Source organism: Salvelinus sp. IW2-2015, linkage group LG23 (genome assembly GCF_002910315.2).
Source record: "Salvelinus sp. IW2-2015 linkage group LG23, ASM291031v2, whole genome shotgun sequence".
Taxonomy (NCBI): Eukaryota; Metazoa; Chordata; class Actinopteri; order Salmoniformes; family Salmonidae; genus Salvelinus; species Salvelinus sp. IW2-2015.
In genome coordinates this window covers 31,534,556-31,561,587 of record NC_036863.1, presented here as the reverse complement: position 1 = coordinate 31,561,587, position 27,032 = coordinate 31,534,556, and the positions used below count along the sequence as shown (strand labels likewise).

General features: G+C 41.9%; 2 protein-coding genes and 1 long non-coding RNA gene across 5 annotated transcripts in view; 1 reads left to right on the top strand and 2 right to left on the bottom strand.

Moving 5' to 3' along the window:
• Window positions 1-105: 105 nt before the first annotated feature.
• Window positions 106-9,905, bottom strand: LOC111950939 (uncharacterized). Its single transcript, XR_011473915.1, has 3 exons — window positions 9,775-9,905; window positions 8,336-8,369; window positions 106-740 (listed from the first exon to the last, which is right to left on the bottom strand). It is a non-coding gene; the product is annotated as an uncharacterized lncRNA (long non-coding RNA).
• A 4,736-nt stretch (window positions 9,906-14,641) lies between these two features.
• On the bottom strand, window positions 14,642-21,045 carry LOC111950184 (protein YIPF6). The gene is made up of 7 exons (XM_023967595.2): window positions 20,942-21,045; window positions 20,051-20,179; window positions 18,598-18,676; window positions 17,992-18,034; window positions 17,388-17,513; window positions 17,047-17,204; window positions 14,642-16,529 (listed from the first exon to the last, which is right to left on the bottom strand). The coding sequence occupies exons 1-7, from the start codon at window positions 20,972-20,974 to the stop codon at window positions 16,408-16,410; spliced, it is 690 nt and encodes a 229-aa protein (XP_023823363.1). The 5' UTR covers window positions 20,975-21,045; the 3' UTR covers window positions 14,642-16,407.
• Window positions 21,046-21,073: 28 nt separating this feature from the next.
• LOC111950183 (oligophrenin-1-like) overlaps window positions 21,074-27,032 on the top strand; it is a 41,323-nt gene continuing 35,364 nt past the window's right edge. For all 3 annotated transcript variants that reach the window (XR_002875466.2, XM_023967594.2, XM_070434560.1), the window contains exons 1-4: window positions 21,074-21,841; window positions 25,304-25,399; window positions 25,961-26,022; window positions 26,481-26,552. Coding sequence is in view for 2 of the 3 variants with exons in the window: in XM_023967594.2 (XP_023823362.1) it covers window positions 21,688-21,841; window positions 25,304-25,399; window positions 25,961-26,022; window positions 26,481-26,552 (384 nt within the window). In the remaining variant the exon portion in view is untranslated. The remainder of the gene's footprint in view (window positions 21,842-25,303; window positions 25,400-25,960; window positions 26,023-26,480; window positions 26,553-27,032) is intronic.

The following is a 27,032-nucleotide window of genomic DNA, read 5'->3' as shown; positions in this document are numbered from 1 at the left end:
ATCTTTTTCATTGCATAATATGTTAGATAGGTGCAAATAAATCTGCTATTTTACACGGTACTAGTCAAACACACAAAAAAATGCACAAATTGTCACATTGCTCACGTGTCCTAAACCTGCAGCTGCACCTCAAATTCAATTTTGGAAAATAAATGCAACAGAATGAGTAACTACAAATCAATCATAGAAAATGCCGGACCACACACTATTTATAGTCTCTTCCTCTACCAGTATCAGGTTTGAAGGTAAGACCTAGGTGCAGACAGTGTCGAAGTAACAAAAGTTTATTAAATTAAACACGGCAGGTAAAGGTACAGGACGGCAGGCAGGCTCAGGGTCAGGGCAGGCAGAGGTCGGTAATCCAGAGTAGTGGGGCAAAGGTACAGGACGGCAGGCAGGCTCAGGGTAAAAGCAGGCAGAAAGGTCAAAACCGGGAAAACTAGAAAACAGGAACTATACACAAGACAGGAACAAGGGGGAAAACGCTGGTAGGTTTGATGAACAAAATGAACTGGCAACAGGCCGGGCACATACCCGGTTGACCAGGGTGTCGGTATTGGAAATCTGCGATGAGGCCTGGGTCCAGGATGTCTCTGGCGGGGACCCAGCACCTCTCTTCTTGGCCATAACCCTCCCAGTCAACCAGGTACTGGAACCCCCTGCCCCGAGGTCGAACCTTCAAGAGATGCCTCACCGCGTAAGCATGTTGGCCGTCGATGAGATGGGGAAGCGGGGTGGGCCTGGAAATAGGAGACAAAAGGCTGTGAGACATGGGTTTAACTCTGGACACCTGAAAGGTAGGATGTATACGAATGGTCCGGGACAACAGAAGATGGGGATAATGATTTTGGAGATGTGAAACGGGCCGATAACCCGGGGTGAGAGTTTGCAGGATTCCACCCCGAGGGGCAGATCCCGGGTGGACAGCCATACCTTCTGCCCCGAGACGATACCGGGGAGCCGGGGTCCAGTGGCGATCCACTTGTCGTTGATACCTGGAGGTGGTCTTGAGGAGGGCCGACCGGGCTCTCCTCCAGGTACAACGACAGCGGCAGACAAACATCTGGGCAGAAGGTATGCTGACATCTTCTTCCTGCTCAGGGAAGAGCGGGGGCTGATACCCCAGGGAACACTCAAAAGGAGATAGGCACATGACAGAGCAGGGAAGGGTGTTGCAGGTATATTTGACCCACACCAGCTGCTGGCTCCAGGTGTTGGGGTTGGCGGAGACCAGGCAGCGCAGAGTAGTCTCTAGGTCCTAGTTGGCTCGTTCCGACTGGCCGTTGGACTGGGGGTGGAACCCGGAGGACAGGCTGGCCGACAATCCAATGAGAGTGCAGAACGCCTTCCAGAACCTTGGACGAGAACTGAGGGCCCCGGTCAGAGACCATGTCGACTGGTTGTCCATGGATCCAGAAGATGTGCTGCACCATGAGCTGGGCCGTATCTTTGGCAGAGGGTAGTTTGGGGAGAGGAATGAAGTGGGTGGCTTTGGAAAACCGATCCACCACACGTCAAGATGGCGGTGTTGCCATCAGATGGGGGAAGACCCGTGACAGAGTCCAGGGAGATGTGAGACCAGGGACGGCGAGGGACAGGCAGAGGTTGGAGGAGACCAGCCGGAGCTTGTTGAGGAGTCTTGCTTTGTGCACAAACCGTGCAAGCAGCAACGAATGCGGAGACATCAGGGACCATGGTAGGCCACCAAAAGCGCTGTCACACAAAAGCCAATCTCCGACAGGAGCCCGGGTGGCAGGTCAGTCTGGAGGAGAGGGCCCACTTCAGGACCGCGGAGCATACTGCACCAGGCACAAACATCCGTTTATCTGGTCCAGGGCAGAATGCTAGGACAGGAACACCCCCACTCCTACATCAGAAGCATTGGCCTCCACCAGGATGAACCAAGATGGGAGCAGTGGTGAAGAGATGTTTGAGGTCCCGGAATGCCCGGTCAGCAACAGGGGACCATGTGAACGGAACCTTGGGAGAGGTGAGAGCCTGGAACACAGCAGGGGCATTGGTGAGGCCAAATGGCATGACCGAATACTCGTAGTGGCCGCTGGCCATGTTGAAGGCGGTCTTCCACTCATCCCCCTCCCGTATCTGCACCAGGTGGTAGGTGTTCCATAGATCCGCCTTGGAAAATATGGTGGCCCCCTGGAGCAGCTCAGAGGAGATGAGTGGTAGCGGATCTTCACCGTTATGTCATTGAGTCCCCGGTAGGGTCTTGTCCTTCTCCACAAAGAAGAACCCTGCGCTGGCGGGAGAGGACAAAGGACGGATAAATCCTGCAGCTAGGGAGTCCCCAATGTAGGTCTCCATAGCCTTGGTCTCCGGTCCCGACAGTGAGTACAGTCATCCCCGGTCGTAGTGGTACTAGGGAGAAGGTCAATCCCGCAGTCATATGGTTGGTGCAGCGGAAGCGAAGTGGCCCGGGCCTTGTTGAACACCTCCCGAAGGTCCTGGTACTCTGCGGGAATGGCAGAGAGGTCTGGGGCAGGTTGCGCAGACTTCAGACAATGGGCGTGGCAGAATGGACTACAGCCCATGATTGCACCAGTAGACCAGTTGATGAGGGGATTGTGTCGCTGGAGCCAGGAGAATCCCAAAACCACGGGATTCTGAGGAGACTTGATGAGTAGAAATTGAATAGTCTCGCTGTGATTCCCTGGTACCTTAGGTTGATGGGAGTGGTATTATGAGTGATCCGGGCTATAGCGCGCCTGTCCTACGCTCAACATCCATGGGAATGTAGAGGGGCTAAGTGGGGATGTTCAGCTCGGAAGCCAGTGTGGCGTCCAAAAAGTTCTCATCGGCCCCAGAGTCAATGAGGACCCAGAGAGATTTAGACTGGTTTCCCCACAGCAGAATGACATGAAAAGGGTTGTGAGCAAGAGAAACTGAAAAGTTCTCCATATGGGCCACCAGCGTACTCGCTCCTACTGGWGAGCCTGGTCTTTTAAAGGATAAGAGGACACAAAATGACCAAGAGTCCCGCAATACAGACAACTCTTCATGTTGATCCTGTATTGTCGTTCCGCTGGCGACAGCCCAGCTCTGCCTAGTTGCATATGCTCGGGAAGAGGTGACTCAGCCGTCTTCGGCGACTCTCGGGGGACGTTGGGAAGCCTCGGGTTCTCTCGGCAACGGGACCATCGGGGACTTCAGGAATGACTCGGAGGCAAGGTGGATTCCCTGTATGTGCGAGTGAAATCGAATATCCTCTCCCTCTGTCGTTTCCGTAAACGCCCATCAATTCGGATGGTCAAAGCGATGAGGGAATCGAGATCCGTAGGTAACTCCCGAGCAGCAAGCTCATCCTTGACCTCCTCTGACACGTTGTGCAGGAACATATCGAACAGCGCTTCCTGGTTCCGAGCACTCACCGTTGCCAACGTATGGAAATCCATCACATAGTCTGCCACACTGTGGAAGTCCTGCAAAAGCTGTATTGGCTTCTGGGCAGCTTTTCTCCCGGAGAACGGGGCATCTAAAACCTTCTTCACCTCTCCCACAAACCTCCTAAAAGGCTAACGCATATGCCCGGCTGTTGTTCCCATACAGCAGTATTCCAGGTGAGAGCCCTCCTGGACATCAGCGTGATGAGGTAGGCTTTCTTGGAGTGATCCGAGGGGAAGGATGAGGGCTGAAGCTCGAAGACAAGGGCACACTGAGCTAGAAACGCCCGACAGGTGCTTGGCTCTCCATTGAAGCGTTCCGGGGAGGTAAGCGGGGCTCCCGAGAAGGTGGAGTGACCGATGAGATGGCGCTGCTAACAGCTAAGTTACTGAAGGGCTGTGAGGTTACCACCGTGGTAGGGTGCCTCCCAGACAACCCGCGGAATTGCTCCAGCAAAATGTCCAATGCCCGGTCATGGTGTTCAGCCAACATTTGGACCCCCTCCATAAGGCCACGAAGTAATTCCTTGTGCCTACCGATGGTGGCTCCTTGGGAGCGTTGCACCGCTGGCCCGAGTCTGCTGGGTCAGTCATGGCCAATTCGTACTATCAGGTTTGAAGGTAAGACCCAGGTGCAGACAGTGTCGAAGTAACAAAAGTGTATTAAATCGAACATGGTCAGGCAGGCTCAGGGATGAACAAAACAAACTGGCAACAAACAAACAGAGAACACAGGTATAAATACACAGGCGATAATGGAGAAGATGGGCGACACCTGGAGAGGGGGGTGGAGACAATCACAAAGACAGGTGAGACAGATCAGGGTGTGACAACCAGGATGATATGTGCCCAATACATTCATTCCTCAAATAGCAGCTGGGCCCCTGTGATGCTGTGTGTCCACCACACGGCTCCACAAAACTTTCTTTCACCCTTGTTTTAAAACAACACCTTCATTTAAAACATGCTGGGTGTCTGTCTATGCATTTTAATACTCTGTCTGAGGGCACCTGAAGACAGCGTGAGCTAGTGCTGAACAAACAATGCATCAGATAGTCTCTCATTCCAATTCTCAACAGGATTTGTACTTCTTACTTTGTGCATCTTCTGCCCTAACCACTGAATCATACCACCGACTATAGAACATGAGAATTTGTGAAAATCCTGTGAGGATTGAACATGCTTTTTCAGTGATATTATAGAGGAAAAACACTTTCACAAGACAGGTATAGAATAGGGACAATCATCAACAACATCTCCAAAGGATTTCCATCACCTTTCACCTGTCAGAAAAAGAGCATTACCATAAATAATATGCTTAAATTAGTGCTCACATGATAAAGCCCTTGCAATTACAAGTAGGCCTGCCGTAATGTACATTTGCATTCTGACATAGAGTCCTATGCATGAAACTAGAGTGTAATTCACTCACATATGCTTTCCTAAACATTGAAGGTATCACTGAAACGCCATTCCATTCGCTCCATGCTGGTCATTCTTATGAGCTGTCCTCCCCTCAGCAGGCTTCTGTGCACTGAAAGTAGCAATAACATAATCAAAGTATTTGTTTAAAGGAGACACTTCTAATCTGTTTTACATTTGTGCTTTTTTAGAAGCTCTGAAATATTTTAAAAGTACAAAAAGCACTGCCTTAACCCCTCACTATGTTAGTAATGGCACTTGGCTGTCTCTAGGGAAATCATGGCCAGTAAACCTTAATCCTGAGTCTGAAATTGGACAGTAGCTGTTGGTTTATTAAGACCATATAGCTCTTTCTACTATACAACTGGTTTCAAATGGGTTCAAATGAGAAGGATAAGAGGAAATCACAAAGATAATGAAAAAAAGTTGCACAAAAGGGACTGCTCGTGTTGTTGCATTTCACAATATGAGAAGCATGTCTTCCTGTTGTTAGCAAAATACACATGATATACCACAGCTACTGCAGCTCATGAGACAATAGTGTTTTGAAGGCTGCGTTATGGCTGGGTTCCCGGGGTAGCTTCCTATTTGGAGCCTGCTGATTAGACCAAACAACCCTTCTATTACAAGAGATAGTTGTAAATCATCTGGACATCAAATTAAATCAAATTGTATTTGTCACATGCGCCGAATACAACAGGTGTAGTGAAATACTTACTTACTTAGTATTTTCTAAAATAAAATAAAAATATAAATAAAGAAGAAAAATGGCATCATGAGGGAGGAATATTATGTGGCTATATTGAAGCAACATCTCAAGACATCAGTCAGGAAGTTAAAGCTTGGTCGCAAATGGGTCTTCCAAATGGACAATAACCCCAAGCATACTTCCAAAGTTGTGGCAAAATGGCTTAAGAACAACAAAGTCAAGGTATTGGAGGGTCCATCACAAAGCCCTGACCTCAATCCTATAGAAAATTTGTGGGCAGAACTGAAAAAGTGTGTGCGAGCAAGGAGGCCTACAAACCTGACTCAGTTACACCAGCTCTGTCAGGAGGAATGGGCCAAAATTCACCCAACTTATTGTGGGAAGCTTGTGGAAGGCTAACCGAAACGTTTGACCCAAGTTAAACAATTTAAAGGCAATTCTACCAAATACTGATTGAGTGTATGTAAACTTCTTACCTACTGGGAATGTGATGAAAGAAATAAAAGCTGAAATAAATCATTCTCTCTACTATTATTCTGACATTTCACATTCTTAAAACGAATTGGTGATCCTAACTGACCTAAGACAGGGAATTTTTACTAAGATTAAATGTCAGGAATTGTGAAAAACTGAGTTTAAATGTATTTGACCAAGGTGTATGTAAACTTCCGACTTCAACTGTACTGCAGGTAGAGTTAAAATGACTATGCATGGATAATGAACAGGGAGTAGCAGCAGCGTCAAAATATGTGTGGGAGGACAATGCAAATAGTCCGGCTAGCCATTCTATTAGCTGTTCAGCAGTCATATGTCTTGTGTGTAGAAGCTGTTAAGAAGCCTTTTGGACAAAGACTTGGCGCTCCGGTACTGCTTGCCGTGTGGTAGCAGAGAGAACAGTTTATGACTAGGGTGGCTGGAGTCTATAGCAATTTTTATGGCCTTCCTCTGACACTGCCTGGTATAGAGATCCTGGATGGCAGGAATCTTGGCTCCAGAGATGTACTGGGCCATACACACTACCCTCTGTAGTGCCTTGCGGTCGGAGGCCGAGCAGTTTCCATACCAGGCGGTAATGCAACCAGTCAGGATGCTCTCGATGGTGCAGCTGTATAACTTTTTGAGGATCTGAGGACCCATGCCATATCTTTTCAGTCTCCTGAGGGGGAATAGGCGTTGTCGTACCATCTTCACAACTGTCTTGGTGTGTTTGGGCCATGATAGTTTGTTGGTGATGTGGTCACCAAGAAACTTGAAGCTCTCAATCCGTAGCCTAATAGGCAATTTCACTATGTTAACATATTTTAATATAGTTTATAACTCTGTCTTCAACAGCCCTCTGTTGTAGGTTACACTGTGGTGTACAATCCCTTTGCAGGAACTAAAGTAAACTTAAATGAATAGGTTGGATCAGGCTTTGCAACCACTTGTTGAGTGGAGCTTGGCAGTAAAGAAAAGTCATAATATGTGTTTTCTACACACATTTCAGTATATCTAGGCTACTGAAACAACACAATTGATAGCCTACATTTTAAGACAAAGGTCAGAAATCAGTGAGTCTATATGACCCACATATTGGCTACATAAATAATATCATCCAGTATCATCCACATAGTGGCCTTTCAAAGATTACATTTCAAGTCTATTATATATAGATTTTTATAAACTGGGTGGTTAGAGCCCTGAATGCTGATTGGCTGACAGCCGTGGTATATCAGACTGTATACCACAGGTATGACAAAACATGTATTTTTACTGCTCTATTTAGGTTGATAACCAGTTGATAATACCAATAAGGCACCTCAGGGGTTTGTGGTATATTGCCAATATACCACGGCTAAGGGCACGATGCGTCGTGCCTAAGAACAGCCATTAGCCGTGATATGTTGGCCATATACTACACCCCATCCTGCTTTATTGCTTAAATATATCATAGTGTATATTAAATAAGGATAACAAACAGCACAGTTTGCAGTGGTAGTCTATTTTAATACTAGATTAACCAAATTATATTATAGATTTAGGCATAGCCTATTTTATGATTTACCTGCAACAGGTGGGTGTTCCTTAATTCCTTCGCAATAAAGCATTCGCTTTATTCATGTAGTCTTGAGTTGGAAAAGTTGGGGAATTTTACTATACATTCTCAGCAGAAACCCTTGTCCATGATAACTTTATTTTGACTTTAAAACATCTTGACCTAGGCCCATTTCGAGATGTAGGCATAGTCCGTGAAGTCATTTGTAGTTATGTCCTGTATTCGACGAAGATAAAGCAAATTCAGCGATCTTTCTTTCCCGCTGCGAAAGCGCTCCCTCTGAACATTTAAATGTAGCCCTACACCGCTGAGGTACACACCTTCCAAGAAGGGCATGGCACACGACGCGTAGCCTACATCCACTCTCTGGTGTGGTGTGGGATATGAAGTTTTTGGCTATAATTGTCCTGCAAATCCTGATGCCTAGCGGATTTAAAACAGCAGTGTAGGTTTAATTTGAAGATGAACAACAATTGATCTTCTGAAATACTTCTGTACTCCACGTGACTGCCACTTTCTAAATAGTGGCAACCCCTCTTTTTCGTGCACACTACTGTGCAAATGAAATGCTCCTCTGAGATGACCATATGTAGTGCTACTACCTGCAATTGAATACCTATGTTTTTATTCCAGAAGACCAGCTGATGGTAATAAACATCTAACCTATTAGACAACATGTCCAACAACAACAAAAGAGATGCACATTTTTGCTCCCAATGCTCAGATCCTAAATCAATTTCATCTGAATGATAGTCAGTCTCTTATCCTTACCTCCATTCTTGTAGCCCCATGATGAGGACATCACCTGAAAGAAGGAAAATAGTGCATCTAATGTTCCATACTTGGGTTAAGATGTAATGTTTTGCAGCATCAAATGCAGTAACTCCTTATTTATTTTCAAACATATGATATGACATTTGAAATGTGGTGTAAACCCTCACGAAAAAAGATTGCAGCCGGAGTGTAGTACAACTGCAGTATGCTGCAGATACTGCATCCAAAATAACCGTTTGTTTTGCATTACACTGCAGTTATTCTGCCATTACTGTGTCCAAAATACCACAGTCGACTGCAGTTACTGCACTTTTACTGCAGTTTCAAAACTGAAATCTTTTTTTGTAAGGGAATACATTGTTAGAAAACATTATTGAGGTTACAACTTTGTCATGTTAGTCATAGGGCCAACATTCTTGAAGTAAAATTAGACAAATTAAGTAAGACTTGAAAAATGTACTAGACTGACATCTATACTCAACAAAAGGAACCACTTGTCACGCCCTGATCTGTTTCACCTGTTCCTGTGATTGTCTCCACCCCCTCCAAGTGTTGCTTATTTTCCCCAGTGTATTTATCCCTGTGTTTCCTGTCTCTCTGTGCCAGTTTGTCTTGTATGTTTAGTCAAGTCAACCAGTGTGGTTTTCCCATACTCCTTTTTGCTATTCTCCTTTTTCTAGTCCTCCCGGTTTTGACCCTTGCCTGTTTCTGGACTCTGTACCCGCCTGCCTGACCATTCTGCCTGCCTTGACCACGAGCCTCTCTGCCACTCTGTACCTCCTGGACTCTGATCTGGTTTTGACCTTTTTGCCTGTCCACGACCATTCTCTTGCCTATCCCTTTTTATTATTAAACATTGTAAGACCAACATTCTGCCTCCTGTGTCTGCATCTGGGTCTCGCCTTGTGCCTTGATACCACTATTCTATGTAGTTCCTTTGATTTTTGATGATGTCAGAACTTTCTAAAATAAGCATGATTGGCTCCATGTGAACTCTTGTGAAAAGCTACTTTTGAATCCCGTTGCTGCGGTAACTCTGGGGTAATACATCCTTGAGAGCATGCTCACTGAAAACAAGCCAGTATTCACTCCATTCCCACACCCACTCCCAACTGACTGGAAAGTCTGTTACTTTGGGAGTCACTTACATGATGAACCGACTACTACTATGAAACCGTAAGCAAGTTATGAGAACTCTCATACTTTAATGTTTCTTTCTGAAAAAGAGTATACAACTGCAACTATATACATATGTAGTTTATAAAAAAATAAGTGATGTTTCAAATAAGTGATGTTTCAATATGGAGTATCAAAAATACTTAAATGTACATTTAAAAACAGATGCTCTCTATCACATTAATTCTTGTCCTTACCGGTACATGTATTTCAAACAATATTCCAAAACATTGTTTACATAAAAATAAAAAAAATCTTACTTTTGCCCTTCCAAACAATGAGCACAAACAGCTGAACAAGGCCATGTTCAGGTGTCCTATGAAAGGCCACAGGTCCTGGATGTGGGGTTAAAGGGGGGCCAAATGTGCTGGGTCCTGCATGGCTGTTCAGTGTCCACCACAGCCAGCTCTAGAGCTGTAGCTGGGAGGCAGAATATCAAGAGGCAGGCTGAGGGAAGTGGGCAGGGCTTGGGACAGTAAATCACAGCAGTAGCACAAGCCTGTTCGAAATGATGGTTGGTGCATACCAATGGACTGAATCACTGGACACTGGTTCTGGAAAAAAGGGCCCCTCAAAAAACAGCATACAGTATAATGTCTCTCTCTCTCTCGCTCTCTCTCTCTCTCTCTGTAGGTCAAGAAGGGAAGCACAGTGTATCAGAAATACTGAAGGGATTACATGACAGTTCTAAGCAATTTAAGACCATAATCCTCCCAGCCCCCAGTAATGGAAAAGGCTAAACTTACTAAATTCAATGATGGTGAACACATAAGCAAGCATCTCTTGACTGACGTAGAATGCACAATGGTCCCAATGTGCGCTGACCAAGGAATGTCCTCTGGAAACATGCTATACCCACACACTGTGGGATGATTGACAACTGAACAATGGACAATATTGTTATACACTGCTCAAAAAAATAAAGGGAACACTTAAACAACACAATGTAACTCCAAGTCAATCACACTTCTGTGAAATCAAACTGTCCACTTAGGAAGCAACACTGATTGACAATACATTTCACATGCTGTTGTGCAAATGGAATAGACAATAGGTGGAAATTATAGGCAATTAGCAAGACACCCCCAATAAAGGAGTGGTTCTGCAGGTGGTGACCACAGACCACTTCTCAGTTCCTATGCTTCCTGGCTGATGTTTTGGTCACTTTGGAATGCTGGCGGTGCTTTCACTCTAGTGGTAGCATGAGACGGCTACCACTAGTGGGTCTACAACCCACACAAGTGGCTCAGGTAGTGCAGCTCATCCAGGATGGCACATCAATGCGAGCTGTGGCAAGAAGGTTTGCTGTGTCTGTCAGCGTAGTGTCCAGAGCATGGAGGCGCTACCAGGAGACAGGCCAGACATCAGGAGATGTGGAGGAGGCCGTAGGAGGGCAACAACACAGCAGCAGGACCGCTACCTCCGCCTTTGTGCAAGGAGGAGCACTGCCAGAGCCCTGCAAAATGACCTCCAGCAGGCCACAAATGTGCATGTGTCTGCTCAAACGTTCAAAAACAGACTCCATGAGGGTGGTATGAGGGCCCGACGTCCACAGGTGGGGGTTGTGCTTACAGCCCAACACCGTGCAGGACGTTTGGCATTTTCCAGAGAACACCAAGATTGGCAAATTCGCCACTGGCGCCCTGTGCTCTTCACAGATGAAAGCAGGTTCACACTGAGCACATGTGACAGACGTGACAGTCTGGAGATGCCGTGGAGAACGTTCTGCTGCCTGCAACATCCTCCAGDATGACCGGTTTGGCGGTGGGTCAGTCATGGTGTGGGGTGGCATTTCTTTGGGGGGCCGCACAGCCCTKCATGMGCTCGCCAGAGGTAGCCTGACTGCCATTAGGTACCGAGATGAGATCCTCAGACCCCTTGTGAGACCATATGCTGGTGCGGTTGGCCCTGGGTTCCTCCTAATGCAAGACAATGCTAGACCTCATGTGGCTGGAGTGTGTCAGCAGTTCCTGCAAYAGGAAGGCATTGATGCTATGGACTGGCCCGCCCGTTCCCCAGACCTGAATCCAATTGAGCACATCTGGGACATCATGTCTCGCTCCATCCACCAACGCCACGTTGCACCACAGACTGTCCAGGAGTTGGCGGATGCTTTAGTCCAGGTCTGGGAGGAGATCCCTCAGGAGACCATCCGCCACCTCATCAGGAGCATGCCCAGGCGTTGTAGGGAGGTCATACAGGCACGTGGAGGCCACACACACTACTGAGCCTCATTTTGACTTGTTTTAAGGACATTACATCAAAGTTGGATCAGCCTGTAGTGTGGTTTTCCACATTAATTTTGAGTGTGACTCCAAATCCAGACCTCCATGGGTTGATAAATTTGATTTCCATTGATAATTTTTGTGTGATTTTGTTGTCAGCACATTCAACTATGTAAAGAAAAAAGTATTTAATAAGAATATTTCATTCATTCAGATCTAGGATGTGTTATTTTAGTGTTCCCTTTATTTTTTTGAGCAGTGTATTTCTATTGCTCATGTCATAAACAGTACTGTGTTTTCTACTTTCCAGGATAGCGCACAACATATTTAAATTAATATTGTCATGAAGACCTGTCATGAGGAGACAAGCATGCCGATCAACATGTGTCTCAGGCTTATAAGTAACAAGATCTGAATATTTTGTATTTTTAGATTTCCAATATATTAAGTCAACAAAGCTCAAAGACTGCATAATATGGTGTTTCCATCCACAACAATAACATAAACTTGGTTCCAATTTAATAGAGTCCGCATGGAACCCTTGAACTGTTGATGTACAGGCTTTATAAAATACATTTGATTGAATTTGAATTGGCTGGTAATGTCCTTCAATCAGATGGTTTTCACTCTTGACTACATGCAGAATACATAACACAAGTTTATTGTTTGTGGTATTATCATGAATGCAAAGAGAAGCTATCACCTTACAGACTGACAAGCATAATGCAGAATAAATAATGAACTGTCAACAATGACAATAATGGATTTGTTCTATATTGTGGGGATATATTCATCGTCAATATATTCATGGTCATTCATCAGAAAACACTTGACCTGGTAGGGATTACATGCCAGTCATACTTAGAATTTCTCAAGTGCACTTGGAATTCATCACAGTGCCTTTTGGAAATGTTCTATACTACGTGCATTCATTACATGTCTTTGTTTTCATTACACAAATGATACAATGTGTATGTGTGTTGTCTGCTATAAGAGAAGCCCATTGGTAATTGAACACACCTCTCTCTACGGCTAAATGTACCTGTCCATTCAACAAAAGGACAGTGCTGCTTGAGTGACATTTCTAGAACACTGTTGAGGTTGTTATAACAGATTCATAGCGGGTGATTTGATAGACAGATACAATAGAAAAAGTGTCTGCTAGGCAGGCAGCTAAGCCTGACTTCTCGACTCAGGGGAAGTGGCAATCTTACCTGCTTTTTTGTCCTCTACAAGAATATCAAACTATCGCTTCCTGGGCCAATATAGTTCATTTTACAAAGATCCCTCTAAAGCTTTAGTGGACTTATATAATGGTGGTGAGATGGTGATGGGAAATAACTTCAATTAAAATGCTTTAGTGGGATCTATGCTGTCTTTGTTCTGTTGGTGATGGTCTTCAGTCCAATCAAGGACTTTAGATGAGTGTCAGATAATAGAGGGTGGCTCGGGTATTTGTGGGAACTTCAGTAACTGTGGAGAGCAAAACCCTTCTAACTGAAACATGTTCTGTAGACTACACTGAATGCAATATGTCATTGAGATAACTTTAGAAAATACTCCTTGAGGGATTTCTCACACTTTATTACCAAAATACAAGTGGATGAAAATGTACAATACTGTGATTAGTCAGTGTAACTCAGCACCGTGTAGCCTAAGTAGCTTCCGGAAAACTACTAATTTGACAGAAAAGGGAACATGCATTTTCTTTTTTTCACTTATTTTAGGTGTAGTTACAGTCTTATATAAGTACAAACTTCATGATGCAGGCAGAAACATTTGCAAGAGGTTAAGATTGTTTTTGCAGACAAGCTACAGGTAACTGCCAAATAAAGGAAACACCAACATAAAGTTTCTTCACTGCACCTTGTCATAGATTCTACAAGTGTCTGGAACTTAATTGGAGGGATGCGACACCATTCTTACACGAGAATTTCCATAATTTGGTGTTTTGTTGATGGCGGTGGAAAATGCTGTTTGCTGTAAGAAGTTTCACAGAGGTTATTTAACTACCTGTATTATATGCAAAAATGCTTTTTAGTTAAACTGCTGCTGTTGTAGTCCTCGGTTCTTATTGCACACATTGGAGTTGTACTATTAGTGACATGAAAAACACATACCAAGGCAAGGACTTTTATTCTTCCAAATCCCTATATTTGAACAGTTCAAAATCAGAAACACTACATGTCGACTGTATGTCTTTGGTATGACCTTTACAAAACCATGTGATCAAAGGTCATGAACTTTCTACTGCAGTCGACTGGAAATTTGCTCCTCGCCAACAGCAAATTGAAGTCGGAACCAAAGCATTGTGGGAGACAACCTTCTGGGATTTTTGGAAGCAAAGGGCACTACAGGCTCTATATCCTTACAATCGAATCACGTAGGCCTTCATGTGATCCACATGAATAAATGAAATATCCTACTTGCAACAATATAGCTATCTCAATGTTACTGTAATGTAATGTGCTATGTTATAGCCTACAATTTTTCTTGTCTGTAATAATGTCACCAAACATTCAAATTTGTTGATTGTCGAGTATGTGTGAATAAAATGGAATAGATATTGTAGGATATGTATGGGTTATTGTAGGGGATTTCTACACAGGCAATTTTAGAGGCTTAATCTGTGTCCAGGACACCGTCCCTTAACGAGAAACTACCCGACACCAGTCGTGGGGTCAATACCAAGTGCATTTGACTGCTTTTCATATTGTTTACCCAGTAACTTATGTGAAGTGATGTACATGTATAGTCTAATCCTTTTCTGTACAGTGTGTTTTGTCCTTCATGTGATTAAATACAACTGTGTTCTTTACATGCTTACTAAAGGTTGAGAATTAAATAAATACACTGCAGGCTGTAGTGATGCTGACATGCAATAATTACCATACAGTAAGAATCTTTGTGGACCATATTTAATCAGATCTGTTACAATTCCATGTTGCGCAATCACAAATAATGAGGAAGGTACAAGGGCATAAAGTAATGACAAAGAAAAGAGCATATCCCATATAATGCAATAACACATATGTTCTCATTCTAGTAGCCTATGCACTCAATTCCTGGTTATATTTTGAGAAAACCATCACAGATACAAAACAAGTATTGTGAATGTTAGAGCTTGGGCTGGTGTCTAATTTCTTTATCAGGATATTCATTCCTTGGACCATGCTGATCATGTTCAGCTTTGTGTAGAAGTGGAATTTCAATACCATCCACCTCGGAAATAACAAAGGCGAATCCCATGTCTGCCACTGACGCATTTCCTAGAAAACAGCAGAAGTCATCCGACAGCAGATGCATATGTGCCTCTTCCGGCTTTACTTGTAAACTACTTCCGGCTTACCCCTAAAACTTACCACTAAAGCCCAATATCTTCAAGCCAGGAATCCCTCTGCGTGATGCCTCTTGTCAGTTTTAAGGGGGAAATTCACCCTTTTTCAACATAAACTTACTTTTGCTTACTAACCTTTGCCTGCTCATAGATGTTTAAAAATCACGATGCACACCAGATGTGATCAGTGGCCGTGTTCGAGAGCATAAAACCGTGATGCATCATGGGTAAATGGTGACTGACTGATCTCCAAGTAATATTGAGTAGTTGAGTCTAAACTCGCCTTTAAATGGGCCTGTTCCTCTGCCCAGGCTTTCCTGACACATGCCCAATCTTAGTACACCTGGATAGGTATTTTAGGTAACAGCTAACCACAAGGACCAATAGCCAATTGTAAGTGGTAAATGGCAGAGCGATTACCCCCATGTACAATACATTTGATGACTGTACTTAAGGTGTACTTTGTGATTCATGCTACACAAAGATCTTGACTGGCATCTGAACAACAGAAAAAATGATTTTGCACCATATTACAGAACCAAATACAAATTATTCAGATTTTGGAGAATTACAGTTTATATTCACATTTCTGTTTTAATAGAATTATATTAAATTAAATTATATTATATTACTGAGAGAGAACAGGGCATTTATAAATATATAATAACATAACTTTCCCCAGAAAATGTTAACTACAACCACCTACTGTACATAATTTTAAATGTTGCTGATATGAAAATTGAGCAACACTGCCACTTACTATCCTTGGATAATCAAATCTTAATTTCTAAATGAGAATACTACTTGTAAATAATCTAAATAAAACAGAAACCTAAGAAATATTGAAAATTAGGCATAAGGCAGTGTACAGTATACATACACACTGGCATCACATATTAGTCAGTGATATAGGTAAATGGACCATGTCACATAGAATATAGATCTCATGGTCCCCTTTACTCCTGCTAGTGTACTAGTAAGAAGTCATCTCTTCATGGGAGACACAGAGAGCCTGTTTAATCAAGCAGATAGTCCCTGTAAGGATATCAGAAAAGCCTCACTTTGACTCTTTTGTATGCATTGTACTCCACTGTATTTCTTAGCTGAGCTTAGCAATAATGGAAACAAAAAAAGAAAGAGGCAAAGCACTGTGCACTTTGGTCAAATCTCACTATTTTCCTTGTGGCACCAAAGCAAAATGCACAACGTTTTACACCAAGAGTACCCCCAACACACCATGGTCCTCGTCTTCCACAAATTACATGGTGTTGATTTGTATCCTTCTATTCCAAAAGGATTGTGTTAAGTTCAGTTTAGAGACAAGTCCACTGCTACGCAGACGGTGAGAACGTGAGAATCATCCATCCAATAACGAAGTAAAAGAGGAAGACGGGATACACCACCAAAGCTTTGCGATTAGAAGGCTGGCTATCTGCTAAGAAAGCTGTAGAGGCTGGGGGAAAATAATATACATACATTCAGTTACATGTTATCAGTGACTTGTTTTATGATTAAGCAATAAGGAGGTGTGTTTTATGGCCAATATACAATGGCTAAGGGTTGCTTGGACACAGCCCTTAGCCATGGTATATTGGCAATATATCACAAAGCCTCGAGGAGCCTTATTGCTATTATAAACTGGTTAACAATGTAGAGCAGTAAAAATACATGTTTTGTCAAACCAGTGGTATACAGTCTGATATACCATGGCTTCCAGCCAATCAGCATTCAGGGATCGAACAACCCAGGTTATGATAAAGATTAGACTGTATAATCTATTAAAATGTAGTACTAATGTTATGAGGAACACTTGAACAGGTTTAATCTTTATGCAACAGCTCCACCTACTGTAAGTCAGTATGACTGCAAACAGTCAATGTGTTTGTAGAGGTGTGTTGGCACCAATAAACGTAGTCAACCAAATAAGACGTGTAATATAGTTGTCTCCTTATGAAAAGGACTTTCCTTACCAAACGTGGACCAACTGAATGATGCTGTGACCACAATTAGTCGGACGATGAAGCTGACCATCCCAGACCCACCCAGCAGCACCAGCCTACAGACAACCATTGCCACAGTCAGAGGCATGATGCAGTAGCCTAGCACACACAGGCTCTGGAAAAAAGATCTAGAGGAAAGAAACACAGGAATTTGAAATGCACATATTTCTAAGTTTTCAATTAATAAATAAAATTCACCTCAAGGAACTAATCATATTACAGTACTTGCATGTTCAAAAGCATTTTTAATTTGACTATAATGATTGGAAGCTGGCTAGAAAGTTGGGCAGATGTAAATGATGGATACGTACATGGTGCCTCCCAGCAGCTTTGAGTTCAGTGTGATGATGACAGATCCAAACCAGATGATCACAAACACCTCTGCAAACTGGGGCCCTCCATCTTCCTTACTGTCAACTGAACCCCCCTGCAGCATCCTGAAAACAGGAAAGAAACATTATAAATCCATAGCACATCCTTTTCCAGTTGTCTTTCATTCTTAAAATGGCAATCATCACTTGAAACAATAACAAATAATTTTACCTGCCCCCATTTTAGTAAAAAGCTAAAGGGATGGGGCTGGAGAAAAGCAACCATTCTCAAATTCATATACAGGGCTATGGATACAAAGACCATCTATTACATTAAAATTATCGTTTTAACCATATTTTGAGGCTATATAGTGTTTGCTTACATTTACTTTGTTTACAAACATTGGAGTAAAACAAGTTTACATTTTGGGTTCTGATGGGGTATGACAGTGGAACCAAGCTCATGAGTCATTTCTAAGTTATATTCTTCAAGAATCAATGGGTACATATGATTCATTTATAAGTCCAAAAATGGATGTAGCAACTGCAGATTGCCCCTTTAAAAAGGGGCAATCTGCTACTACATTGAAACACGAATACTCACAGAGCCAGTGTCACACAGAGCAATAATGGGCCCCACAAGTCCCCTGGAAAAGAGGAGGAAGTTATCACAATCTTCCTAGAACATCAAACACAATTTCTATTGTCACATTTGTCTAGGTAGTACAGGAGGAAGTTAAAATAATATTACTAGAACACCTGTGTTTTCACTAGTTACCACTGCCACAAAGTCAAAATTGTCTATATCGTAAACATTTATGATTTTTTTTTTGTTGCTTTTTGGTCTTAATTTAAAATMTAGGCATAAGGTTAGCAATGGAGTTAAGGTTAGGTTTAAAATCAGATAAAAAAATGTAAAAAATAAATGATTGGGGAAAAAAAGGAAATTATTGAAAGCCATAATTATGATTTTGTGGCTATGTTAAGTAGTGATGACCAAACACCTGGCACATTTAGTTTGTCACATTTTCCTAGGTACTATTATAAATGTCAGTTTAAATCATGTTTGTTATATACATACTGTTATTCTTGTACGTGTTGGATAGATATCACTAAGTAAAGTACAGCTAGGTCACATGATGTAATACCAATTTATTGTGTTGGAATAGTATAAAAGATTAATTAATCTTTCAAAGTATATAGTACTCACAGTCTCTCAGTAGCGTTGAACTCTTCTTAGGATACATCACATGAACAAACTTTTTCCCCACTGCTTTCAGATCTCGTAACTGTAATTGAGACATGAGGGATTTTAGAAGAGGTTTTAAAGGTCTAATGCAGCCGTTTCTATCCCTATATGAAATCATTTCTGGGTGACAATTAAGTACATTACTAGCTAGGTTTCCATTCAATTGGCAACAGATTGTCATGTAAATATTCAAAAATCTGTATAAAGAAAATATGTGCATTTCCCCACCAAACTGACTTGTTGCGGATAAAAGTCAGTGCGTGATGACATAGTGCACACAAAATGTACTTTTACATTATCATGTACCGAAGAAAAATCTCAAGTGACAAAACTCTACTGATAGTTGTTACGAAAACTGTTGTGTTGAATAGCAAATGTGTCTACTCTGGTCTTGGCATGTGCACTCTTGCCAACAGCTCACAGATACAGTGCGGGTAGGCTGTGTGGGTAGGCTAGTCTACATGATGAGATCATTATGGATAAGGAATATTTTTATTTGTCAAACGGTAGTCAAGTATCAATCATCATGTCACCAGAATCAGAACCTCAATATTTATTGGAAAGGAGCATCAAGATCACTGTGCACTTTCACCACCCTGTGAAGTTCATCATAACTTATTTAATCTGTAGCCTAGGTTTCCGCGAGTCATAGTGGGAGGACCACACACCATATCAAGTTTACCTCGATATGATGGTTATTATATCAATATTTGCACATAAAGGCGTTTCCACCACCTCCACTTCTCGAATAATTAATTTTACAGACACGAAAAGATGCCACCATGTCAAACAAACAAATGATCTGTTGCCATTTATTATTATTATTATTATTTTTTTATTTTTTTTAATGTACCGAATCTACCTGTTTCCATCACATCTGTAGTGATTTAAAAAATATATATGGTATGACTTTACATGCATTAAAAACTGTGGATGGAAACATGGTCATAGTGATGGATTTCAATTGGAATGGTCAAAATGAAACAACAATAGCTTCTTGGCAAAGACCAATTTCTCAAGCAAGAATTTTGCTAGGACTGTCTGGGAGGGGTCTGAATGGGGAGGGGAAAACTGAAAACTAGCAGTTATTGACAGAGGTTTATAATTGTCTTTCTTATTGGTCTGTTAACAACAATAATTTACCACCTGGTGATATCACCAGGGAGACAAACTCCATCCCACCAAAACAGGCAGAAATTTCAGGCAGTCTTTTTAAACAGCTTTTACACTAAAGGGGCATTATTATAATTGTCCCAATATTATCCCAACGCTCATAGCGTGGAAATATATATAAAACATATGAAAATCACATTTTTGACCGCACTGGGCCTTTAACATATAATGTAAGCCAAATTAAAAAGGGGTCATGTAAGATGGAAGTGTGCACAGTATGGCATGAAGAGGGAAATCTTACTATGGTGTCTTTGACAGGTTCATCCAGTGTGGAGTATTCATCATCATGACTGGGGGTTCCAACAGGCACATTGATCTCCCCCTCAACAGGGATGTCTCCTGATATGGATACATCTGACAGACCTGCAAACTGGCGATAATAACAGGAAAAGGGGTTGTACAACTGAATGCATTGAAATGAAATGTGTCTTCCGAATTTAAGGTGCGGGGCTGCCTTAATCGACATCCACGTCTTCGGCGCCCGGGGAACAGTGGGTTAACTGCCTTGCTCAGGGGCAGAACGACAGATTTGTACCTTGTCAGCTCGGACGCTCTAACCACTAGGCTACCTGACACCCTAAACACAGATAACGTTACACATAAATACTTGTTTCTCAATAATGACAACAACCGATTTTTGGCATTTAGCCAATGCACTTTCGTCGTGATAATTCACTGCAGTCTTATTACATGTTGTTAGCAAGCGCAAATATAATTACTGTACTTTAGCTAACGTTAGTAACGTTAGTTACACAGTTAGCTAACTAGCTAACATTAGACAGCTAGCGTTACAGTTGCTATAGTTCTCCCTCAGGTTTTGGAAGCCATTTAGTACTTTTGCATGGACAGTGACTTTTCAGAAACGAACACCGACTTTCATTGGAGTGCTTGTCTCTCTCGCTCTCTCTGTGTTGACGCGTTTACCTAACGTTAGCTTAACTACAATAGCTAACAGCTAGCTAGCTAACTTGAACACCCATGTTGACATTCCCTTACTAGCTAATAGTATTTAATATTGGCATCAGAAACGCTTAATAGAACGTTCATGTATAATATGAAAAACAAGATATTAAAGAATTCATACACTGTTGTACAATAATACCGGTAGTTACATTATGTTCTTTATTCTTACCATAGGTTTACTTAACTCATCCACTTCCGCCATTTTCTCTGTCCAGACGGATATGAGACGTCATGCTTTGACCATAATGTCACGTGGCTTGATAACTGGCTACATGCTGGAGAGAAAAAACGTACAAAAACTAGACAAAGTAGACACACTTTTATGTTTGCATGATCTCCAGAATTTCTAAGATTAGCACCTTTTCAAAAGGAATATATTCCGGTTAGAATGCAATACTAGTATAAACAGTGACTGATACAAATAATGGGATGTTTGATGCCAATATGGAGGGGTTTGCGTTGCAATTTTCAAGAGCATGGGCGCTGCGCTATGTGGGGTTCGGGGATCAAAGTATATTGTCTTGACTTGTCAAATTGATATGAAGTAAGAGACAATAACTACAAGTAAAATATTACAATATGGAAAATATTTGGTGTAGTTGTCCCTTTAAGAATTATACTATGGGTGTGAAAGGAGGAGGTCCTTGGCAACACAGACCCAGATAGACACGAAAATACATTGTAACAAGAATCAGCTAACATTGTTTACCTAATGAATTAATGCGTCAAGGAACCAAAGAAGAGTCACTGTGTGCCACGGGTCCAAGGATTCGACAGCATTCATATCTGGAGGAGTGGGCTATTCAAATCTCAATCTGGAAATGTTATCAACAATGTTCTGCACTGATTCGATGCATTAATTCAGATTTCTAACTTAAACATCTAGGCTACTGTACAGCATTCCAAAAATAAGCAATGGGGCATCCTCCTCTTGAGTTCAGCGACTGCTATGAGGACAGTCCGGATTTTAGAGAAAGACTAAAATGCTATGAATTAGAATTGGAAAGAACAAGCAAATTTCTCAAAGATGTAATCAAAGACGGCAACAGTGTAATCAATGCAATCAAGGGTAAGCTTCTCTCTTTCTTCACCCTTTTTACTATTTTCTATGTAGACTGTTTGTGGGTTTTAAATGTTTTTCTATGTAGTATGTCGAAGAAGAGGAACCTGCATTGTTTAGACACAGCCAACATACAAATTAGTTGAGCAATTGTTCCAAAAAACAAAGCCTGCTTTTATATGATATAATGAAGCAATAAGCACGAGGGGGTGTAGTATGGCCAATATACCAGGCTAAGGGCTGTGCATATATACGACCCACGACGCAACGCGGAATGCCTGCATGGATACAGCACTTAGCCTTGTATGTTGGCCATATATCACAAACCCTCCAGGTGCCTTAATGCTTTTATAAACTGGTTACCAACGTAATTCGAACAGTAAAAATAAATGTTTTTGTCATACCCGTGGTATATGGTCTGATATACCACGGCTGTCAGCCAATCAGCATTTGGGGCTCGAACCAGACAGTTTATAATCTGTTGGAGCCCCTGATGGATTCCTGTAAAAATACATGAGTGTGAACAGATCCATAACATCATCAATGGAAAAACATTGCCAATTCATTGTGTGCCAAATAGTGACCTAATATGACTGTATTGGTATTGATTTCTGTTAAATTTTGATTTAACAAAAGTTTACAGTAACACAAGTTCAGTATTTGTCTAGCAGCTGAATGACAAGCTAACAGTTTCAACCAGTTTATCAGCCTAACTAACATGTTACTTTTCTTGATAAATAATTTGTGGATGACAGTGGGCTGTGACGGCAGACTATCAATTATGTAACTAACAGAACATGTAAAAAATCATGACCTAATATACAGACAACCTACAGCTATAGTGTAACTTAACTCTGGTGAACTCTGGTATGTATGACTCATCCCATGCTGACTTGCGCATGTGACACTTTTACTGTGCTTCATAAAGTCAGTCAAAATCCACAGAGCATTTTAGGTAGGCTTAAATGTTTGTTTCAGTCATACAAAAAATATGACCTGACGTTTGCACAGTCAATAACCAAACCCAAACCACATGCTAAGCAAGCGTAAGTGAACATTGGCCTTCCTCAGTGATTCCTTGTTCGACGCAACTGCATAAGCAACATGAACCTGTAGCATAAACAAKGTTTTTTCATTGATGTCGTGCTGTGCCTTATCCGTGCCATGGTCCTGTCTCTTTTCCTTCCTGTTTTCTCCTCCACCAAAACCACTGCCATGTGATATTTTACTCTACATATAAGGAGAAAATGCTGCCTTTGCAGATCATAAAAAGTGCAGCCTAAGGATTCTTACCCATCCCTTCCACATTACATAGCTGTGCCCCCCCCCCCCCCCCCCCCCCCCCCCCTCTCACTACCCCTCCTCCTCCCCCCCCTCCCCTCCCCTCATATATAGCACATCCCCTTACTGTCCAAGGTCCCTGAGCATTGCACATAATGTTATTGCACAACCCTATAATTTCAATGTCAATGATTCCATGATTATTTTACACAGTTACATTTTGCTTATCACTTTTCATTATTGCACGTTCCTGAATGAGTGAGTCAGCCCCTAATGTCCTTATTTGTTCTTAAGGGTCAGTGGGTGTAGCACAAATTATTTTTTGTACCTAGTTAATTTGCATCAGGGAAGTTTGTAGCGCTTCCTGGACAGCAGGAGCACAAACTCTGAGTTTAGCATATGGGAGGGGTCCTCTGCTATTTTGTTTGCCATCCTCAGCATATGTGTGGTAGCTGTCCAGAAAAGTTGTGTTGGTAGGGTTGCTGATAATTCTTTCTTGCAGTTTCAGCAGACTTGTCACACTGGCTTTTGCCTGTATAATGACACTGTTCTACCACGCAGTGATGCAGGTGGGGGACACATACAAACTAAATATACTTTAAAACCAAATTGAAGCTGTAGAAATTATAATGGACCTACATTCATACAGTTTCTTGACTGTCCAGCTTGCTAATCACCGAAATGAAAGGCCAAATGAAAGGTCAGGGCCACTGGTTGGTAGTCATTGTGTTCCTTGGGGCATGGCTTTTTCGGGATATGGATGATATGAGATGTTTTCCAGTCATGTGTGTGTGAGAGAGAGAGAGAGAGTTGAGGGGTGCCTGGAAGATGGGTTGCCAGACTGGGCCAATGGTTTACTGAAGGCTAGCCTCAGTGTGTCACCAAAGTACCACTGTGCTAATCRCAAAAGTCAGCTCTTGGATGTTCTCCATGAGTACCGCTGCCTTTGTTGGTATAGGACCAAATTTACTGGAACAGTATTTGCATTGTTAGACCCACCGAGATTCCGTTCTGTAGCCCAATTCGCAAAAGTCAAGCTTTTTATCTCAAACAGAAACTGTCATTGTAAGGAGAGATGCAGTGTTGCTGAGTATAGGATATGTCACTTATTCTGTCTTGGTGATAACTGTGAGTCACTTGAAGAGAGTTTTTGTTGTCGAGGTATTAGGAGCTGAAATAAGAGTTCCCCCCAACACCCATCTGGGTGCAAACACAAGTCCTCTAGTATAGTATATCATTTATTTTTTTAATCACTGAAGTGAGGAGGTTGACTTTCTATAAAGAATTGAAAACCCTAATTACAGAATTGCCTTTGAATGAAAGGATGGGCTATGTTATTGTTGGACTAGTCTGTCTGATATTTTCTGCCTCTTCATTGGCACACCCCTGAGGTAAAAGGAATTTGACACACCTATGCTAATGTAATGACTGTCTTCACTCATTAGAATGCTGAAAATAGATTATTTATAAACTGGGGGGTTCGAGCCTTGAATCCTGATTGGCTGAAAGCCGTGGTATATCAGACCATATACCATGGGTATGACAACATTTATTTTTACTGCTCTAATTACGTTGTTAACCAGTTTATAATAGCAGTAAGGCATCTCAGGGGTTTGTGATATATGGCCAATATACCACGGCTAAGGGCTGTGTCCTAGCACTCAGCGTTGCATCGTGCATAAGAACAGTCCTTAGCAGTGGTATATTGGCCATATACCACACCCCCTCGGACTTTATTGCTTAAGTATATTATTTGTATTTCTGATAGTTTGTGGATGCTGAATTTCACTATCTGATGTGTTCTCATGCTGCCTGTCTGGGCTAGTCATGGGAACCAACCAGTACCAGTCTCTAACTTTGACAATAGTCCTGAGTTAGCCCAAACCAAGAGTTGTCTAAGAGGAAGTAGGTGGGCCTCCTTATTCTTATTATTCCAGGCAGCATGACTTCCTCAAACATACCTTTTCTGTTTAGTTGCTCTCCAAATACTGTGCTTATTTATTTATGGCTGAACTGTAATGATGACAGTTCAATCACATATAAGCTCCATGTTTGGCAATCACCAAAATAAATATCACAATTTAATTGATAATGTCCTAATTACACCCTTTATCCTTTTATATCTAAATGTAAAGTGCTACTGTTATTATGTTGATTGTGTCGATAAAGTGTAATGTGTGTTTTATGAAGGTTATTCAGTGGCAGTGCAGAAGTTCTCCCAGACACTCAGTGTGTTCCAGTTCGACTTCATTGGTGATTCTCTGACAGATGATGAGATGAACATTGGTAAGTTCATATAGTGCTTTGTCATACATACACTTACTGTATTGGTCAGCCTGAAAGCCATATTCTGCATATCTCTATATGGCTCAAGTCTAGTCAGCCTTATTACTTTTCTCCCCAGCATTGACTGGTTGGCAATAGATTTCTTAATGTTTCTCAAAGTTTCAGTGTAATTGACTTCATTGAATTAGGAAGTTCTTTTTTGTTGTTGGTGATGGCACAAAGCCTTTATTGATTTCACTTCCTCCCTTGTTCAGTGCATATTAACCTGTCATCTTCTAGGGAACATGTTTACCCCATTAATTACACTATATAATAATGAAACAAGAACTCTGCCAAATATATTCACTATACAGTTACATAACACAGGCCACACCATAATGTAATGTGACATTACAAGACATACTGTAAATGTATTGTGACACCAGCACACAGCTAGAATGTCTTGATAACACATTACCTTTTTGTCAAAACAGTGTCCACAAGGTTAAAGAATATGTAGTTATGTACATGTGTCCTAGTTATGATATGTAACCTAATATCTATCTTTCTCTTTGTCTACAGCGGAGTCTTTCCAGGAGTTTGCTGGTCTCCTACAGGAAGTGGAGGATGACAGGATGATGCTGGTGGGTTATCAGCAGCACCTTTTTGACCCTCATACAACCAGAGGTGGAAATAAGAGAAACCCCAACTGGAACTGGCTTCCTGGGGTGAACTCTGTCTCTGGTCTTGTCCTCCTTTGGGCCTGTGKAATATAAATAATGATGTCATGATACTGCATTATCAGTGTGCAGTGAAAAGCAGCAGATCCTGTTATACTGGGCTTTCTGGATGCTTTACGGATTTTTAAAAAACACAGCTACTCTATAATTACAGCTGATGCTCTTTTTGAGGGGAAGAAGAGCAACACCTGCTGGAGTGCAAGATAATTCCCGGTTCATTTCTAGGCTTCTAATTGCTTGGTTACCTTTTTCATCCAATTTCTTATCATAACTAATCTTGCATGTTTGTAATGTAATGCATGGCATGCTTTTGACAAATGGCCAACAAAACACTCAATGTTTCATGTTTTTTCCTCGTTCAGGTTCAGAATGCTTGTGATCTGCTTATCAAGCCACTGGAGAAGTTTCGCAAGGACCAAATAGGAGTGACAAAGGTGAGTTCATATTTAGCTTTATATTAATTTATTTATAATATTTAGTGTGGTGGATACTTCAGTATTTACATTTGACAAATATTGGTTGTTGGATTGGATTGTTGAGTATACCTACTTTTCATTGAACAGTCATGTGCCCATTTAGCACTTTTTCACTTTAACTAGATGGGAGATAAACAGGATCTGAGTTTTGGCAGTGCATATAAATCCCGCTCATGTGCTGCTGAGGTGACACGGGCCCCCTTCCCCTTCCTCCATCTCCTCCAGATTTGCTTGTTGTGAAAATTCAGTGTGAAGCTCATGACACCAACCTACTTATTCAGCAAGACATTCAGTCAAACACAATGTATTTGTTTTTAGTGTACCTACCCAGTCCCACCATTAACTGACCCAGTTGATCAACTTTAAACTTTTTTACCATTGCAAAGACTATTCAAATGTACTCTTCCTATCCCTACTTGGTCCTACTGCAATGCAGGT